The following is a 19,049-nucleotide window of genomic DNA, read 5'->3' on the forward strand; positions in this document are numbered from 1 at the left end:
ATTATACACACTTTGCTTTGGAGGAAAATATTAATTTATTATGCACGTGGTTTCGAAGATTCCTCCTAATGCTGTTCATCTGTTCCATCAAATTTCCTAATTCATAAATTGTTCATTGCAAGAAGAAAAAAAGTGCATTTTAAATGCATTTAAATTTTAAACGGGAGAAACACCAAGCGGAAAACGCTCTTGAACGCAGTGCTCGTCTCATTTAATCTTTTGAAATTCAGAGAGTTTGCATTGTACATTCCCTATCAAGAACGTGGCCACAATTATGTATGGCATTTAAAAGTTATATTTGAAAAGTTTCACTTCACAAACATTCTTTAAAAAGCTCATACTTGTCAAGTAAATGTAGATTTGAGCAGAGGAGACGGCTAAATGCACAAGGGCACCCTTACGGTCAGCAAACAGAATAAATAATCTTCATTTGTTAGTAAATGAAAAGGCGTTGTGGCCTTTACCCCCCAGTGCCAGACACTGTGTTTGGTCTAGAGACGTCTGCAACGTTTGTCGTGTTGTGCAATCCTTGGCTCGGGCCACAACTTTCCCCATTGTTAATACATCAAAGTTCCGTTGCTGAATGTCACATAAAGCCCTTAATCCAAAAATAGACGCGACCCCGAAAACGAAGATTACGGAGCCGTACTGAGCAGGCTGCAGCGCCGTCTCTTCATTTCTTCCAGTAGCACGCGCCAAAAAAACCGCTGCGGCGCAACGAGAGCCGCACTACTCAAGACCGGTTAGAAACCTGAGAGTCGATTGGCTAAATAAAACACAGAAGAAAAAAAGAAGACGGTCTTCTCCAAACAGAACTAGTGTGTGATCCTGCGAGTGGCGTGCCAAGTATGATATCATACCTGGATGTCTGCCCTTGAGTTAGGTTCAGGGCTTAAATAGGCTAACTCCTCTAGCTAAGACTATTGCTTAAACCTGTCAAATAGGCAGGTGAATATATATTGTAGATGTGCATTAACCTCGGATGACACAAAACTGCAGAAGTGAGAAAATGAGAATTTCAATCATATTGAACATTTTAATTATATATATTTATAAAAAAAAGTCCTATGACAGTGTGGGTCAACACTTTGCTGAAGTCAGTTGAATCAGAAATGAATCCATTCTACTGAATAAAACCATTTTCTTCCTGCAAATGAAAACAAGAATAAATCTAAATCATAGAACTCTCCAGAAAATGTGTCCCACTAATCACAGCTTAAAAAAAAAGAAGAAAAAAGTAGAAGATAAAACTACTAGCCTACAGTCCAAAATATTTTTTTTGTTTATTTTTCCCACTACATCTTCACAAGAAATAACGCCTTAATTCAGCGATATGATGGAGTACAGAGTACAGAGTACCACTGAAGTGTAGAAACCAGCAGTTGGAGGGGGGAGAAGCATGGACTCTTTAATAAAAGCTTGCATTTGGGCGAGAGCCACACAGCTCAGGACCCATCCCGTCTCAGTCTGGGGGGGAGTAATGCCGCGTTTCGGTCCGTCTCATGCTCTCTGAACAGGTCCCTTCACCCCCTCCAAAACAAGGCTCAGAGTGCTGCTCACTGATTGGTCAACATTCCCATGAATAAAACAGGTTCCAGTCTCCACTGCGCTGGGATTGGGGGGCGGACGGGAAAGAAAGGGGCGGAGCCATCACGTTTCTGTCCAGATCCTTTCTGTCCCGAGTCAGTCTGCTCAAAAATTCCCAAATCCGGAATAAAAGGGGCGGATTCCGGATCAGAACTTGAGGCTGAACCCCGGCCCGGCCGCGGAGGCTCCCTGGTTGGTAGTGGTCAGATGAAAACCCGTGTCCTTCAAGTCGTCATCACCCTGCCAGAGCACACAGGGAGAGAGAGTGAATGGTAAATGGTAAATGGCAGGCATTTATATAGCGCCTTTATCCAAAGCGCTGTACAATTGATGCTTCTCCATTCACCCATTCATACACACACCGACGGCGATTGGCTGCCATGCAGGGCCCCGACCAGCTCGTCAGGAGCATTTGGGGGTTAGGTGTCTTGCTCAGGGACACTTCGACAGAGCCCGGGCGGGGGATCGAACCGGCAACCCTCCGACTGCCAGACGACTGCTCTTACTGCCTGAGCCATGTCGCCCCGTATGAATGCATGTTCGCTGGCTTTGAAGGCTAAGAGCCTGAATATTAGCGAGGGGAACACCAACATTCACGCACGCAACTGCTAGCCGCTACAGCCGGTAAACATGTCCGCACACAACTTGCTTTAAAGGCTAATAATCGTGTTCATGAAAGTTTGCTGGCTCAAAAGACACACGTTTCAGGTCAGGCGTGCCCCTGCCATTGCCCTTGACCATGGTTACTGGGCTCAGAACTGGAGTTAAGAGCCGTGCAGCGCCCGGGGACCAAGTAACTAGGATGGGTCAAACGCAGAGGACAAATTACCCCACGGGGTTCAATAAAGTATATCTTATCTTATAAGGGTCACAATCGAGTTCAGCCAACTTCAGATTGCTGAGGGGATTGCGGAGGTGTGCTCAGCCAGATAACAAACCATTCAATCAACAAAGAAATGGTTCACAGTCAACGATATTTTTTTTTTTTACCATAAAAAATTTTAAGAATTTGAATAAAACTACCATTATATTTGTCTCTGAGCACAAACCACTTCTTCCAGTTTTAACCATTTCTTAGCTGGCTTTAGAGTATTGAGTATTTGACTGTGCTTTGAATAAGCTGTGCTGGATATCAATGTTATACTTCAGTTGTAGTTTAAACTGGCAGCCTGCAGCCTAGTGGCTAAGGTATGACTGGTACCCAGAAGGTTGTGGGTTCAATGCCTGGTGTAGCCACAATAAGATCCAAACAGCTGTAGGGCCCTTAATCCCACATTCAGTGCTTAAATGTCTCAGGCACAGTACCGAATTTCCGGCGTTTGGCCGTTTTTTTCCACAAAATAATATTCTCGCTAAATAAATAAATGACAGAACACAACAACCACTCCCCTGGCCAAGTCGAGACAATACATAACTGCTACTTTTCCCCTAAAATAATAGTATATACAGGAGGAATTTAATTCCGTGTAATATATCAATATGATGACATCCTTTCGTTGGCTTTGGACGGGATGCTAGTCTGAAACGTTAGAGAGTGAATGGGGACCCAGACATCCAGGGCTGGGTCCAGGAGCAGGGCTCACCAGCTGGCTGTACCCCAGACCGCCCTCCGGAGGGCGGGGGCTGGTTCCCCGCTTCACCCGCTGCTGCTCGCTCTTGGCGGGCCAGGTGGGGAACATGGAGGGGTCGATGGGCAGGGGGGTCTCCCGGAAATACTCGTGCTTCAGCGCCTCCTCTGCCGTGATCCTCTTGCTGGGGCAGTAGGTGAGGAACCTTTGGGAGAGGAGGGGCGGAAGGGGCGCTTAGTTTGGCAGCTCAACCTCACACACAACAGCATTGAGGGGCAGTTAGCATCCATTAAATCCTTTTTACTTCGCTTTCCGAATTTTGGAATGGGCCATCATGGACACGTGGGAACGATCACTGCTATCTCTGGAGTGGATCTGGGAGCCTAGTGGCTAATGCACATGACTGGGACCCGGAAGGTTGGTGGTTCAAGCCCCGGTGTAGCCACGATAAGATCAACACTGCTTGAGCAAGGCCCTTAACCCTGCATTGATCCAGGGGTGATTGTCTCCTGCATAATCTAATCAACTGTAAGTCGCTTTGGACTTTTTCGACTTAAAACTTTAAAAAAATAAACCTACAGAAAATCCAGTGAATGCATGTACAGTGCAAATTCCAAGCATTTTGCCAAAAATCTTTTTGAAGGCCTGTTAGAACCCTGTACTGGCAGGAATGCCCCGCACACATTCACTACGGGGCAGCTGCCTCTCTCCACTCCCGCTCCGGACAGCAGACACACAGACTGCGGTTACCTAGCGCCAGCACGGCTGATGTTCCACCCAACCACAACACGGCTCACTGCTCCCCTGCCCCGCACAGTTCAAACGGCGGCACAGGAATAGCGTGTAATCCTGGGCCGCCCCGTCCAGCGGCCGCTGTGTACACGCGGTCAGGCTGAGGCCGGGGACCTGTCTGGTCCTGACTGACAGGGTTCGACCGGCCTCTCCGCAGGGCTGGAGCCGCACCAGAGTGTGATATTCACAGCGCGGCCGCCAGGTCTGCCGGCCAGACAGCCGGCTCCACACCACACAGGGAGACCGCTACACCGCAGTGGCTGAAACCACAGCTTCTCCTCCTGGGCTCGTGAGTCTGACTCTGGCTGCCTTCCACAGGCCCAACGCTGAACTCAACATCGGGGCTTATTGAAGACACGTGAGGCATGTTCTGGAGCTACGCCTCGCATTTACACATCAGCACATTGTAAAAATCAATAAACTCATTCAACAACTGTTTTAATCTTGACTTGTTTAAGCTACTCATTTCTCGAGATTTGAAATCTCATTACAAGACTTAACTGGTCAAGACACTTTTTTGTTTGCAGGGCACAAAGCAAAATGAGTGTCTGGTTCACTGAACGTGCATATGTATTCAATCTGTCTATTGCAACAATCTACCATTGAAAAGCAGATCTCTTAATTTTTTTATGCTGTACACAGTATCCAAATCCATGCGTCCACTGAACTGTTGAAGTTACACTGAAGACAGTGTGGGAGACAGTCTCCACATCAGCGATACAGCAATACAGCAGAGAAAGCAACCATCCCCTGTCTTTCCCACATGTTGAGGACAGAGTCTTTTCTGTGCTAATATTTACTGGAGTGGGTGTTCGGCGGCCCGTGACATTTAACACAGAGCTGCTGAGAGACTGGGGACAAGAACAGTCTTTCCCCCTGTCACTGTTTAGCTATCTACATCCAGCGAAAAAGCCCCTATCACAGCATGAAGGCGGCGTCAGGGTCAAGGGTCAAGGGTCAAGGGTCCCCCCCCCCCCATCCCCATCCCACTGGCAAGCTCAACACCGCCACATTTACACCTTCCCTGAGAGTGAGAAATTAGAGGAACCTCCCCCCACATATGCAAGTAAGAATTGACCCGATAGTAGTTGGAGACATACTTGTTCATGAGGTCAAAGCCCTGGTCGGACAGCAGGGCCCCGAAGCGCTTACGCAGGTTATTGTACGGATACTCTGTGAAGGTCATTTTCTTCACAGCAGGCAGCTCGTTGTAACCTGGCCAGATCTTCTCACTGGGCGACCCCAAATCCTGAGAGAGATATTCACATCCTGGGTCATAGCTCACTTTCATAACATTCTAAGGGGAAAGTACCACTTCTATGATCCAGGACAGTTCAGTTAAAGAGAACTGAATAACGTGCAAATGCCAATATACTGTGGTTAATATACCTGCAATACTGTAGCTAACACACCTGCAATATGGCTCACTGTTGTCGGTCAACCTCTACTTGTATAACTAGCAGTTACACAAAACACTGACACCTAGTGTTCATTTGCTTATTTAACACTTAAAATAATACCGAACAGGTACCTTAAAAATCTTGTTTATTTGGTCAATTTCGGATTTTCCAGGGAAGAGGGGCTTCTGGGTGAGGAGCTCTCCAAAAATGCAGCCGACAGACCACATATCCACAGCTGTGGAGTACTCCTGTTTGGGAGAGGGGTTTAAAATGAAAACTTCCTCTTGCGGTTCTGAGGTCTCGTTAACGCTGCCAGAGGGAAATGTGTTAACAGCCAGGGTTTATAAGCAGAGTTTAACAGCCAAACTCTGCTCAGCCCAGGCTCTCTGCAGCCGGAGTCTGGTGGGCCAGTCGGTAGTATTGGTGCAACCATACAATACGGTAGCCATACTCTGAACAACAATGATGCAATACGATTTCATATACAAAATGATAGGATTAATGATTGATCGCAATACAATTCCATTACTGTAGCTACAATGTGAATGTGACCATTAGACAACAGATTCTCACCACCCGACCCCACCAACACTAAAGAGATCACTGAAATAACACTAACTCTCAAAGTGTTTTTTTTTTAATTATTTTTTTTACTTCAGTGCCTCAATCTGCCTAAATAAAAAAGTTTGGCATGTGAAATAAGGATGCGTTTGGATACAAATGGATTCATGTAGGCCAGATTGATGCAGTTGTACCGGGACACACATGGGCGGCCTGTAGCGTAGTGGTTAAGGTAAATGACTGGGAAACACAAGGTCGGTGGTTCGAATCCCAGTGTAGCCAAAATAAGATCCGCACAGCCGTTGGGCCCTTGAGCAAGGCCCTTAACCCTGCATTGCTCCAGGGGAGGATTGTCTCCTGCTTAGTCTAGTCAACTGTACGTCGCTCTGGATAAGAGCGTCTGCCAAATGCCAATAATGTAACGTAATGTACCGTTTCAGTATGGCCTGAGTCAGTGGCGAGCCTCACCTTGGCCCCGAGCAGCAGGTCTGGGGACCGGTACCACAGCGTCACCACAACCGGCGTGTAGGGCTTGAGGGGAGAGCCGTACTCCCGGGCCAGGCCGAAATCGCCCACCTGCAGGGCGGGGAGAAGAAACAACATGGATTCTCAGCCACTCAAACACTCAATCAGTGGTCCTATGATGCCTTCATAAATGCCTGGCGGTGGAAGGTTGGTGGTTCAAGTCCCAGTGTAAGCCAGAATAAGATCAGTGCAGCTGTTTTGGCCCTGGAGCCAGGCCTTAACCACACATTGCTCCCAGGGGATTGGCCCCTGCTTAGTCCAATCAACTGTAAGTTGCTTTGGATAAGAGCGTCAGCTAAATAACGAGTGTAATAAATCAAGAAACTTTTCTTTGTGTTGGCAGGTTATCAGGGAGATGGCTCCCTTTTGAAAACCCAATGCTAATAGCCAGGAGTTGTCAATATAGACCAGGGCTTTTCTAAAACACACACACCAACCAGGTGACTTTACTATAGGCCAAGTGAATCAGTGAAACTGATTTTGGAGGTTAGAGCCGAGTGAGCGAGACTGACCATTAATGTTAAAATGTGTAAATAAAATAAATTAAATTTTAAAAAAGCACAATGCCCTGAGCTGCACACAGCTCCAGCTCCCTACCTTCAGGATGCCCTTGTGGCTCAGCAGGAGGTTGGAGGTCTTCAGGTCGCGATGCAGGATCCAGTTGTCGTGGAGATGGCGGACTCCCCGAAGCAGCTGGATCATCAGGGTCTTCACCTCGCCGGGCAGGAAGGGCTGCTTCATGGTCTCCATCAGGCTCTTCAGGTCGTGCTCCACGTAATTCATCACGATGTAGATCTTATCCATGTTACTCCCCACCACAATCTCCTGCACACGCCGGGGAGAAAGAGGACCTGCATCAGCTCACACCCTGACACCTACAGGTGAGGCTACACTGGCAGGGCCACCTTACCCAAACCAGAGGTGCTGTAATGAGGACATCAGACTTTATTCTACTCTGTTTAGCAATGCCACTACACTAATGCCCCCTAATGGCCAAAGTATAACACTGCATGCTTTCGTTCCAGTGCAGTCAATGGAGGCGACACAGTTTTCTCCCTCTATGGCAGGGGTCGCCAACCCTGTTCCTGGAGATCTACCGTCCTGTAGGTTTTCACTCCAACCATAACACAGCGCACCTCATTTAACAGCTAGAGAACTCATCAAGCTGCTAATTGGTGGAATCAGGTGTGCCAAATTAGGGTTGGAATGAAAAGCTAGACGAGGGCAGATCTCCAGGAACAGGGTTGGTGAACCCTGCTCTATGCGGCTTTGGTTAAACTTCAGCTACATCGGCAGGGTCCTCGTAAGCCACCCCCCCGCTCACCCGGACAGTGACGATGTTGGGGTGCTGGGCTTTGAGGATGGTGTTGATCTCTCTCAGAGAGGTGATGGGGAAGCCTTCTTTCTCCTTCTCCATCTTCAGCCTCTTCAGGGCCACAATCTCATCTGAGACACGGGAGGGGGAGAGACAACAGTCCATCTCAGACCAACCAAACTTGGGAAAATCTGAAAATTTTCTGAAAATGCACAAGATGCACAATGTTGGTTACCTGTCTTTTTGTCCTTGGCTCTGTACACGACCCCGTAAGTGCCCTCCTCTATCCGGTTTAAACACTGAAACTCCTCCACGCTGCGACACCCCTGAAAGAGGGTAGAAAATGGGGGGAGTTAGAAAATGAATAACTATCTGAGTCCTCTGGAGACAAGTGGAGGAAAGGAGAATACTTTTAATTTTGAGTTTGTTTCCCATTTCCAGTAATTATTGAGTTGGTTGCCTAAAATTCACACTTACTGATTATGAATGTGATTGCCAGTGCAATATCAACACTATAAAAAGGTTATATAACACTTTTGTACTCCTGAGACTAGAACAGTGTAAGTAGCTCTGGATAGGTGTGTATGTTCAGTGAATGTCCTGTAATGTAATGGATAGGTGTGTATGTACTGTAATATAATGTAAGGCAGTAGCAGGCACACCTGGAGAGCAGGCAGGTATTTTGGCAGCTCCTTCTTCAGCTCCACGGGGGACATGACGGGGGAGTCTGGGATGTATTTGTCGTCGGGGGTGGGGGAGCGCGAGTGGGACTGGGGCGTGGGCACGCCCTCCTCCACCTCCTCTGTCTCCTCCTCCTCCCCCACACTGTCCTCCGTGTCGTGGTCGAAGCGCGACTCGGGCACTGAGGAGAAACCGAAACCCTCCTAAGAGACGGCCCCTCCAGCGGCACTCCAGCTCAGTCTGATATTTCCACTTTGTCTAGAGTTACATTCCACTATAGAGAACGCTTAGCTTTCCCTGAATGTAACGGGAAAACTCACCAAAAAAAAAAAGGGGGGGGGGGGGGGGGCAGAAGAGCTGATCTAGGATCAGTCGAGCCATGTTTAAAAGGATAGAGGAAAAACTGATAGGGGGTCAGTACTCCTACAAGCTGAAAACTAGTGAGTTACATACAGTGAGATAGATTCTCCGGGTTAGAAGGCGAGGGTAACGGAGCGGTTTGCTGATGTGGGGTTGCCATGCCTACCGGGAGGAATGTGGTTTCCGTTCTCCGCCTCCTCTTCGTACTCCTCCTCGGACTGCTCTTCCTCACTCACTTCATCTTAAAAAGAGGAGAGGGCTGTGAATGACCCGGGCCCCGCCTGCGTTTTCGGGGGTGCCTGCAGGCTGAGAGAGCGGACGGGACCGGCTCACCTGCGCTCGGCTCAGAGCCTCCGGAGTTAGAGGCGGACTCCCCTTCCTCTGCCTCCGTCTGGCTGCTTGTCTCTTCCTCCTCCTCCTCCTCCTCCTCCTCCTCTTCTTCTTCTTCCTCCTCAGAGCCCGACCCTGAGCCTGGAGAGGGGAAACCAGCCAACCGCTTCACAACTCCCGTCTTTACCCAATAACCCCTTTCTCATCGGCGTGAACATTACACGCATGACTAACGGCCTGAAAGGCTCTGCAGACATCCTCATGCGCAGTGCCCATTTTGGACGTTTCCATGACTACGGTTGTTAGGCGTTACAGGGTTGAGTGCAGGGTCTGGGGCGTACCTGAGGAAGACTCCGCCGTGCTGGTCTTTCTCTCGTTGTCGCTGATGTCCTGGAGGTCAGACAGCAAGTCCCTGTCCTCTGGTTTCTCCTCACGCACCGCTGGGAAACGGCACAGAACTTTACCACAACCCATAATGCACTGCGCTTTCACAAAAACGCCAGTCCTTTACTGCTACCTAACAATGCACTGCGCTTTCACAGAAACACCACAGTCCTTTACCGTGAACCGCAATGCCCTGCGCTTGAACAAAAACACCACAGAGCTTTATCACTACCCACAATGCACCGTGCTTTCATAAAAACACCACACCTTTACCACTACCCACAATGCCCTGAGCTTTCACAAGAACACCAGAGCAGTCAGTTTGGCTTTAGATAAAGGCGCTGTGTGAATGCAGTCAGTTTGGCTTTAGATAAAGGCGCTGTGAATGCAGTCAGTTTGGCTTTAGATAAAGGCGCTGTGAATGCAGTCAGTTTGGCTTTAGATAAAGGCGCTGTGTGAATGCAGTCAGTTTGGCTTTAGATAAAGGCGCTGTATGAATGCAGTCAGTTTGGCTTTAGATAAAGGCGCTGTGTGAATGCAGTCAGTTTGGCTTTAGATAAAGGCGCTGTGAATGCAGTCAGTTTGGCTTTAGATAAAGGCGCTGTGTGAATGCAGTCAGTTTGGCTTTGGATGAAGACGCTGCATGAATGCGGTCAATTTGCCGTTGGATAAAAGCGCTGTGTGAATCAGTTAGCCGGGGTATTTACCGTTAGCCCCCTCACCTATCCTCCGGGGGTCCGGCTGCTCAGGCTTGCTGTCGCGCGGGGGCCGGACGGGGCTGCGGCTCCGGTGCCTGGGTTTGGGCTTCTCTCCGTAGTCGTCCAGCTGCCCCCGGTGGTGGGACGGCACTGCGGGGTGGGACGCAGGGCATGTTAGCACGTTAGCACATTAGCACCCACAGGTCTGCGCCTGAGCCGGGCAACAGCTTACACAGCTTATTTACAAGAAAGCAGAAACACTGCCGTCCTACAGCACTACGGAGGAGCAGCACCTGAAAGACTGATCCCAGTACAGCCAAAACTGGGATACCACACATCACAAAAAATGACGTGCACAAGGTTCAGTCTCTGTTTCTACAGTGCAAGCATAGTGCAGCATCCAGGGTGGGAAATTAACACCACCTACTACCCAAAGGCTAGAACATTTTTATCTATGATTAGTTAGTCTACTCTACTAGCCACTTAGGCAGTCACATCACTGGGAGGTCCTGTTCTATTCCAAATATCTTGTGAATGAAAATGGCTGGTCCTTTTGGATGGATCAACCACTATGGCCATTGGACCAAAAAGTGTCCTGACTAGATCCAATACAACATTGTACAATATAAAGTAAGTTAGAAAAGAACAACTAATTTGTAAAGAGAAGAAATAGTTCAGACGCACCAATACTTTACACGAAACATTTTTTTCCTTTTTTTTAATGCTTTTTTTGGCCCCCATTTTCATCAAATTATGAATATTTAATCATACCCACACCGCAATGCACATTATCTGACGCTGGCTTGTGGGAGCAGAGACTAACACAAGCCCAAACACAGGAGCACTAACTCTCTGTAGAGGAGGAGAAACACAGGGCCTGGGACAGGCGTAACGGCCCGTTTTCATCGAAGCGGTTAACCCTGAGCCGGGCCTCTCACCCTCCCGGCGCGTGTCCCTCTCTTTCCTCCTCTCCTCCGCCCTCCTCTCGCGCTCCTTCTGCTCCCGCTGCTCCTTCTGCTGCTGCTCGCGGAGCTTCCTCTCCCGCTCGCGCTGCCGCTCCAGCTGCTCCAGGCGGTCCCTGCGGTCCAGGGGCGAAAGGGGAAAGCTGGCCAGCAGTTTTCCATAAATCAGCCACAGTGTGAGCTGCCTGGAACAGCACTCAGTACAGCGGCACGCCCGCACAAACGCTCACAGCGCACTACAGACACCTACAGACACCTACAGACACACATGCACAGTCACAGGCTCAGACATGCACACACATAGCACTACAAACACCTACAGACACACACATTACAGACACCTACAGACACACATGCACAGTCACAGGCTGAGACATGCACACACATGGCACTACAAACACCTACAGACACACACATTACAGACACACATGCACAGTCACAGGCTCAGACATGCACACACATGGCACTACAAACACCTACAGACACACACATTACAGACACCTACAGACACACATGCACAGTCACAGGCTCAGACATGCACACACATGGCACTACAAACACCTACAGACACACACATTACAAACACCTACAGACACACATGCACAGTCACAGGCTCAGACATGCACACACGGCACTACAAACACCTACAGACACACACATTACAAACACCTACAGACACACACACGCACAGTCACAGGCTCAGACATGCAGACACATATACACACACGCACACACACACTTACCCAGGCACTACAAACACCTACAGACACACACATTCACTACAGACATGCACACACAAGCATGCACATTTATTTACCCAGGCACTACAAAAACCTACAGACACACGTTCACACACAAAGATACAGGGGCACATGCACCAGCACAGGCAGACATGCTCATGCTCATGCTCGCTCACACACACACACACACACACACACACACACACACACACACACATTACAAACACCTACACATAGAGACACAGGGGCACATGCATACATGCCGAAGCACACATTATATTACCCAACAATATTTTCTAATGAGGTAATCATTTGCTCAGTTGCTTTAATTGTAGCTAACTATGCACATAATCTGTAAAAGACAGAGCTGGTGAAGACCTATCATGATACAAGAATAATTTATCTACAACCTACACTAAAGGAGATGGGCAAGTCAAAATCAGTCACATTAATTAGGGCAAAGTTTCTTAGCCCATATCTTCCAGGTTAACTTTCCGAGAGAAGTGTAATTTCAGTCCCACTTGTCTCTCATTAAGATCAATGAAGACGCGGTTTTGAATGGTGCTGAATTGACATGGACTTGCCCACCATATGCTCAACTAGGCACACAGGTATACAAAGCAACACATGCACACACGTGGACAAGCGCAAACACACGCACAGACAAATGCACAAAGCAGTTTTAGCATCTATACAAGCACAGCTTTTTTTCCCTGTATGAAATCAATAAACATTTTGTGTGTCAGAATTTAAATACCGGATTGATCATTTTGTGATCATTTTCCCCGACCCCTCAGAACATAATTTCACTTGAGTGAAATGATATTTAAGTAATGATCAAAATGAACTGCTTTGAGTACTGTAGTGTCTGCATGGTGCTCTGCAGAATAATGATTGACGGCTGATTGACCGGCCCTGCGGCTGCACCCTGGCGGAGGCGTGCGGTCACCTCTCCATGCGGGAGTGGGCTCTGGCCAGCTCCCTGCGTTTCTGCCGCTCCCAGTCCCGGCGTGCCTTGTCCTGCTCCTCCCGCTGCCTCTTCCTGCGCTCGTTCTCCCGCTCCTTCTCCTTGTCTTTGTCCTTCGCCCGGATGTGCTTCCCTGTGAGCGAACCAGCACAGCACCCCTTAGGCTGATGGGATATAGCGGGGTCGAGCAATCCGAGAGAACCCTCTGAAACGCAGGGCGGTCGAAACGTTTTTCTTTCCGACTCGCTCATTGCCTTCAATTACCAGTAGCGATCGTTACATCAGCATTAGAATTCAGATAAGAACAGTGATGCAGGTTCCCTTGAGTAGTCCCTTACCCGGGCCCCCAGAGCCCAATTCCCCTACCCCTGCCCCCTCCGCCTCCTGTGGTCCGCTCTTTGCGTTAACGTTTAGCAGCATCATCCGATAATCATGCGAAAACATGGGAAATCATTTTACAAACTGCCCTGAAAAATAGCAGTTACACCCTAAATATGCATACGTCTACCAAAACTACAATCATTTTACTTGAATCAGTATGGACGACATGAAAAGCTCAAAAACAAGAAATAATATGCAAACGGGCCTTGAGGGAGCTATAGGAGAGGAAAGGTGCGTCTCTGCTCACCTCCTTCAGTGGAGTGACTGCGGCGACGCCTCTTGTCCTTTCTCCTCTCCTCTTTCCTGTGGTGCGATTTCTCTTTTCTGGCCATTTGCTGGGGGGGCTTGATAGCGAGCGACTCGTCCTCTTCCCCTCTGGAAGAGACGGAGCAGGAGGAGACAATGGCAGTCCATTTCCACTGAGGCCATCGCAGAGACACACGCGCAGAGACGCGTGCGCACAGACAGGCACGCACAGACACACACACACAGGGGGTGCGCTGGGTGTGGTTGTGATGGGCCAGTGGGCTGTTACCTGTCTTCTGTTGAGTCTTCCCGCAGGTAAGGGGAGTTACGGATCGTTATTTCCATCCTGTGATCCCGTAGCTCTCCTTCCTCCAGTGTGTCCCGCTTGGCTTCCCGCTCATCCGTCTGGGGAAACAGACAGCCCAAATTAGGTCATACAAGAGGATGTGCTAACGTGTGCTAACCACTGCAGAACTCACAGGTTTCTAGCGTTAGCGTGTGCCAACGACCGCAGAACTCACAGGTTTCTAGCATCTGTGTGCCAACGACCGTAGAACTCACAGGTTTCTAGCGTTAGCGTGTGCCAACGACCGCAGAACTCACAGGTTTCTGCCGTTAGCGCGTGCTAACGACCAAAGAACTCACAGGTTTCTGGTGTTAGCGTGCGCTAACGACCGCAGAACTCACAGGTTTCTGGTGTTAGCGTGCGCTAGCCACAGCAGAACTCACAGGTTTCTGGCGTTTGGGGTCGGCCTTTTCTTCCAGCTCTTTTCTGCGCTTTTTTTCTTGGAGAATCTCGTCCAGCGTTTTAACTTTCCAGGTGTCCTTTTCGTCCCCCATCAGCACCAACTGACCGCCAGCTGCAAAACAGAGGGAGAGCGGGTCAGCGGACACCTCAGAGCCAACAGGAGAGCTCACTAACTGCACACGGCGTGCGGTGTGTGTCTACACAATTCAAACACAGTAAAGAATTCTACAAAAACATCTGCAGTTGGATTATGAAGCGTCGTAGCCATCAAAGCTTTAAAGAATTCTTGGCAGCAAAATCGATACACATTTGTAGTACAATTGTACACACACCACTCCACCGTATGCATTCATGCAAACATATTCAAGTACGACTCCATATAGAAACAAGATGGCTTCAAAGTAGGAAAAGTATATTTCCTCTCAATTCACATTACCCTCCAGGTACAGGAAAGCAATGTTGCAAATCAAACACATTTAAGGGTCAAGGGTTCCTTTAAAAGCAGCGTTACTAAACTCCACGTCCTGCGGGCTGCAGTTTCTGGAGGCATTTGCTCTTAACGTGCGCGACACCACGTGATTTCACTAATTATGTTACCTGCTTTGTTCAGATAATATGCTAATTAGCTAAATCAGGTGGTGTAGTGCACGGTCGGAGCGAATGCCTGCAGGACGTAGAGTTGAGCAGCCCTGCTTCAAAGGGACAAAGAAAAAGAAAGGGGTGGTTCTAAAGCAAACCTATGACCACCCTCTTATTTCTCCAGTTACCTGAGACTTGCTCGGTATCCTATCCATAGTCAGTACCTTCACACTTTCACTGGTAAAAATAAACACACAGGTAAAAACACCAACCCAAAAATTTAATCATCAACATGAGTAAGAAGCAAGTAAAGCACATTATGAACATCCAGAGCACTGTGTGTGCAAGATGTTTTTCTGGGGAAAATATAAGCATGTAGATCTGGGACAGATTTTCTTTTAAAACCCCTTCATTGACGCCTGTGGCCCGCTCAAGAGAATTTGGCTGCTGCGTCATCAATACATCACCCTCCAATTCAGCAAGTAAGTGGTAGACACTCAAATGTTTGGGAGGGAAAAAAAAGAAAAAAAGAAAAGAAAAAAAAGCCAAGAGAGGACCAAATCTTTGTGGCAACAGTATGTTTGAACAATTGGACATTTCAGGTGTTCTATCAGCAATTAAAGACTGAATGGCATGTGGAAAACTACTACTGCTACATGTGTTAATAATAGGTTGTAACCTAGAATATCAAGGATATCTTGCCAAAATCAATACCTAATTCAATAATGCATCCTAAAATCTCCATTGCAACTCTTCTGGCAGGCTCCCTGTGTAAAGACTAAAATCCAGTCAAAATAATGTCATTTTATTCTTATGCTGCTGTTGTAACGATTACCATATTGCAATATAAGAATGATAATTATAGCATAAAAGCGTTCTGGTCATGCAAGCCTATTTAGGAAGTCTACTCCAAGAGACTTCGTGATTTCTTCAATTTGATCGAGCGTCAACACGAAACGAAATACAGGTTATTGAACGAAATGTTAGCTGATCAGCAAAATAAGCAGTATAAACAAGCCTGATACACCAATTCGCGTAGCAAATAAGAATATATGTACACTAAGCCAGGTGGTTACCTAGCTAATACATTTGAGTTTACAAATCATGTAGCTATGCATCTAATTAAATGTTCAAAACAAATTATATTATTAGTTAGTCAGCTGTCAAATTCGTGGTCTCACTCTAGTTCGCTAGCTCACCCATGGTCTTCCTTAAATGTGGGTGCATTTCATGAATATTTGAAAAGAGACCGATTAAATTGCGTTGCACACTACAAACCATGTAGCTGCCGTGACTGTCAAACACAAATTAGCGCCAATTCAAAAGCTCAAGATGAAACGTGGATTCGGAAGCTAACTTAGCATGCCAAGTTCAAAACAAAGCAGGCCGCCTTTTTTTCAAAGGACCACGGCGAAAGCTATCATAAATGATAAAGCAATAATGATTTATTTTGATTCACATGCAGTAGTTTGTCTTCTAATGAGTTTAACATTTGTACAGTGTTCGAAAATGTGTCATACGTTATGTTTAATTTATCTTAGCTAGTACTAACGTTTACTTTGCGATTAAATGTTACTTGAGCTAGTTAGCTTAGCAAGCTAAATGAAATGTCTCGCTAGTTAGTATGAAGGTTCAACACAACTACTAAACGACTTCGATTTTTAGCAACATTCTGACTGCATTTATTGATTTTGAAACATTGGATTACTCTTTTCGTAGACAAAAGACCTAAAATTCCACGATTATAAGCGAAAATTAATATTTTGACTAACCTGAAATATGCTCCACGCAATAGGAACACACCGTCGCCGGAAAAATAAACTACTTCCTCTCGACGCTTCGATAAGACGCAATTTCCTGCCCCGCGTTCTGTTCCCGTAAAGAATCTGTTGAAATGGCGGATGTAATGAATGTGGGAGTCAATTTGGAAGCATTTTCACAGGCAATAAATGCAATACAGGCGCTTCGTTCAAGTGTAACTCGAGTTTTTGACTCTTTGAAGGATGGAATGAAAAACAAAGAAACCCTGGAAGGACGGGAAAAGGTTTTCATCACTGATTTTCAGGATAACCTACAGTCGGTGAATCGGGACCTAAATGAGTTGGAACGGCTCAGTAACCTGGTTGGCCGACCTTCCGAAAGCCATCCCCTTCACAACAGTGGCTTGCTGAGTTTGGATCCTGTTCAGGACAAGACCCCACTCTATAGTCAGCTACTGCAGGCATACAAGTGGTCAAATAAGCTGCAGTACCATGCTGGTCTGGCTTCCAGTCTTCTGAACCAGCAGTCACTGAAGCGCTCTGCTAACCAGATGGGTGCCTCCGCCAAGAGACGACCGAAAGTCCAGCCCAGCACCCTGGTCCTGCCACCGCAGTATGTGGATGATGTTATATCAAGGATTGGTAGAATGTTCCCAGATATGACCATTGAACTCTTTAGACCCAATGGGACATCGGCAGTACTTCTGGTGACTTTGGGGAAAGTACTGAAAGCAATTGTGGTGATGCGAAGCCTATTTATTGACCGCACTATTGTGAGGGCGTTCAATGAGAACTTGTACGCTGAAGATGGCAAGCTGGACATCTGGTCAAAGTCCAACTACCAGGTATTTCAGAAGGTTACAGATCACGCCACAACTGCTTTGCTACACTACCAGCTGCCCCAGATGCCTGATGTGGTCGTAAGGTCCTTCATGACCTGGCTGAGAAGTTTTATCAAGCTGTTTCAGACACCTTGCCAGCGATGTGGCAAGTACCTGCAAGACGGCCTGCCTCCAACCTGGAGGGACTTTCGCACCCTGGAGGCCTTCCATGATAGCTGCAGACAGTGAAGGATACAGCGGGGTTAGGAGGCCTTGGATCCAGGGTAAACTGTGCCAGATGTGTTAACTCCACTGAACTAGTCCAAGGAAAACATAATATATCGTTTTATAAAAATCTTTCTCTGGGATAGTTGGGCAGTGTGCATACCAAGATTCAGAATTTCTTCCTTATGTTCCTAGATTTTTCCTAGACAGACTATTTCATCACCAACTTTAAAATACCACCAACCATTAGCCAATAGAGTGCTTACACTGCGATATCCTTTGGATTTGTTTGTCCTTTGAAGGTTTGTGTTGTTTTGTTTGTTTTATTGTTTATACATGGGTCTATAGCTAGGTCTTGTAGGCCATGTACTTATTATGGCCCATGTGCGATACCCTTGGTTGCAAAAAATAAATTACTTTTATTTAAAAAAAAAACGTTATTTATTTTCATTTCAGTCCATTCCTCACAAATATTCAGCATATACATTATTTGAATCTAAATTAAATAGTGGGTTGACGTGATTATAACCTCAGTGTTTTCTAAACAAGTCCACCTGTACAAATAAGTATTTCTTTGTACAAAAAGTTGTCCAGCTTCAGTGTCTGAATAAATGCGCTGAAATAATGTCTTCATTGGAAAAAAGTACTTTTCTGTTATCAAATTCAAATTTAGGAAAAATAAACTATTAATCAAAGCTTTCCTTTACAAATTCAACACCAAAACTGCACAATAGTAGGAAAAGTATGTTAAGTACTGCAAGAATTTGTTCAATGATGAATAGATATTTCATATTCATGTATATTGTCTTTATTTTTTAGTTATTCTTAAAATTTGTATTGGTATTACATTTGTGGAATACATACAGAAGTTCTATGAGTGAAATTTTATAAATGATGCGTAACATTGTTATCACTTGGATTGGAGAATGAATTTGTTTCAATAAAATAATAATCGCCTTGTCAATCGGCCATCAGCAAAGCTTCAAAGGTCACTTTTTACATGCAAAGCACCTCATGGATCTGGCATGGAACTCGCCCCCTCACATTTATGAAGCTGAAGATTCTCCACAAGGGGGAACTATTAGCACTCATGGCACATTGCACTGTCCTATCTTTGTCCTTGTAGACAAGTGGCAGGGGTGGGAGTTATCCAGAGCACAAATACGCATGTCTATTGAGTTGTCCAACCCACTATCAACATGCAACAATTTTTATATTTCAGCCTCTCTGGTTGTAAGTGACATAAGTATTCTAAGTTCTGCGTTGTAATGACAAAGAAAACTCAGTTGTTAGTGGTTTAGCCGATTTGAAAGGAAACCCAGTTGCAAGGTTAATTGTGTTTGTGTGTGATTGTATGTCCTCTCGGTGAGGCCAAAGCCAAATTCCTTAAAGACTGAATGTTATTGTCCACTTATCAAA

General features: G+C 46.6%; 2 protein-coding genes across 10 annotated transcripts; one reads left to right on the plus strand and one right to left on the minus strand.

The window, feature by feature from the left end:
* Positions 1-1,016: 1,016 nt before the first annotated feature.
* Positions 1,017-16,755, minus strand: cdk11b (cyclin dependent kinase 11B). Of its 9 annotated transcripts, XM_061258789.1 has the most exons (20): positions 16,597-16,666; positions 15,013-15,061; positions 14,227-14,357; positions 13,787-13,902; positions 13,499-13,626; positions 12,853-13,075; positions 11,140-11,306; positions 10,211-10,351; positions 9,461-9,559; positions 9,123-9,260; positions 8,956-9,030; positions 8,411-8,610; positions 7,984-8,074; positions 7,758-7,879; positions 7,031-7,258; positions 6,377-6,484; positions 5,479-5,595; positions 5,048-5,196; positions 3,171-3,360; positions 1,017-1,827 (listed from the first exon to the last, which is right to left on the minus strand). In XM_061258789.1, the coding sequence occupies exons 3-20, from the start codon at positions 14,335-14,337 to the stop codon at positions 1,735-1,737; spliced, it is 2,496 nt and encodes an 831-aa protein (XP_061114773.1). In that variant the 5' UTR covers positions 14,338-14,357; positions 15,013-15,061; positions 16,597-16,666; the 3' UTR covers positions 1,017-1,734. The 9 variants fall into 9 exon arrangements, with proteins under 9 accessions (XP_061114773.1, XP_061114779.1, XP_061114778.1 ...); XM_061258795.1 differs by lacking the exon at positions 15,013-15,061 and having other exon boundaries at positions 10,226-10,351; positions 11,140-11,279; positions 12,853-13,003; positions 16,597-16,755; XM_061258794.1 differs by lacking the exon at positions 15,013-15,061 and having other exon boundaries at positions 11,140-11,279; positions 12,853-13,003; positions 16,597-16,755.
* med27 (mediator complex subunit 27) lies at positions 16,676-18,426 on the plus strand. The gene has a single exon (XM_061258800.1). The coding sequence runs from the start codon at positions 16,719-16,721 to the stop codon at positions 17,652-17,654; it is 936 nt and encodes a 311-aa protein (XP_061114784.1). The 5' UTR covers positions 16,676-16,718; the 3' UTR covers positions 17,655-18,426.
* The last annotated feature ends 623 nt before the right edge of the window (positions 18,427-19,049 follow it).

Source organism: Conger conger, chromosome 10, assembly GCF_963514075.1.
Source record: "Conger conger chromosome 10, fConCon1.1, whole genome shotgun sequence".
NCBI lineage: Eukaryota > Metazoa > Chordata > Actinopteri > Anguilliformes > Congridae > Conger > Conger conger.

What these genes read in the sequence shown, in the direction of transcription:
- cdk11b (XM_061258788.1), bottom strand. Translation starts at nt 14,337, where the DNA reads ATGGGGGACGAAAAGGACACCTGGAAAGTTAAAACGCTGGACGAGATT. An exon ending in CAGTCACTCCACTGAAGGAG is followed by an intron (nt 13,076 to 13,498) that starts GTGAGCAGAGAC and finishes CCTGCGTTTCAG; the next exon opens with AGGGTTCTCTCGGATTGCTC. An exon ending in ACCTGCTGCTCGGGGCCAAG is followed by an intron (nt 5,596 to 6,376) that starts GTGAGGCTCGCC and finishes TCTCCCAAACAG; the next exon opens with GAGTACTCCACAGCTGTGGA.
- med27 (XM_061258800.1), top strand. Translation starts at nt 16,719, where the DNA reads ATGGCGGATGTAATGAATGTGGGAGTCAATTTGGAAGCATTTTCACAG.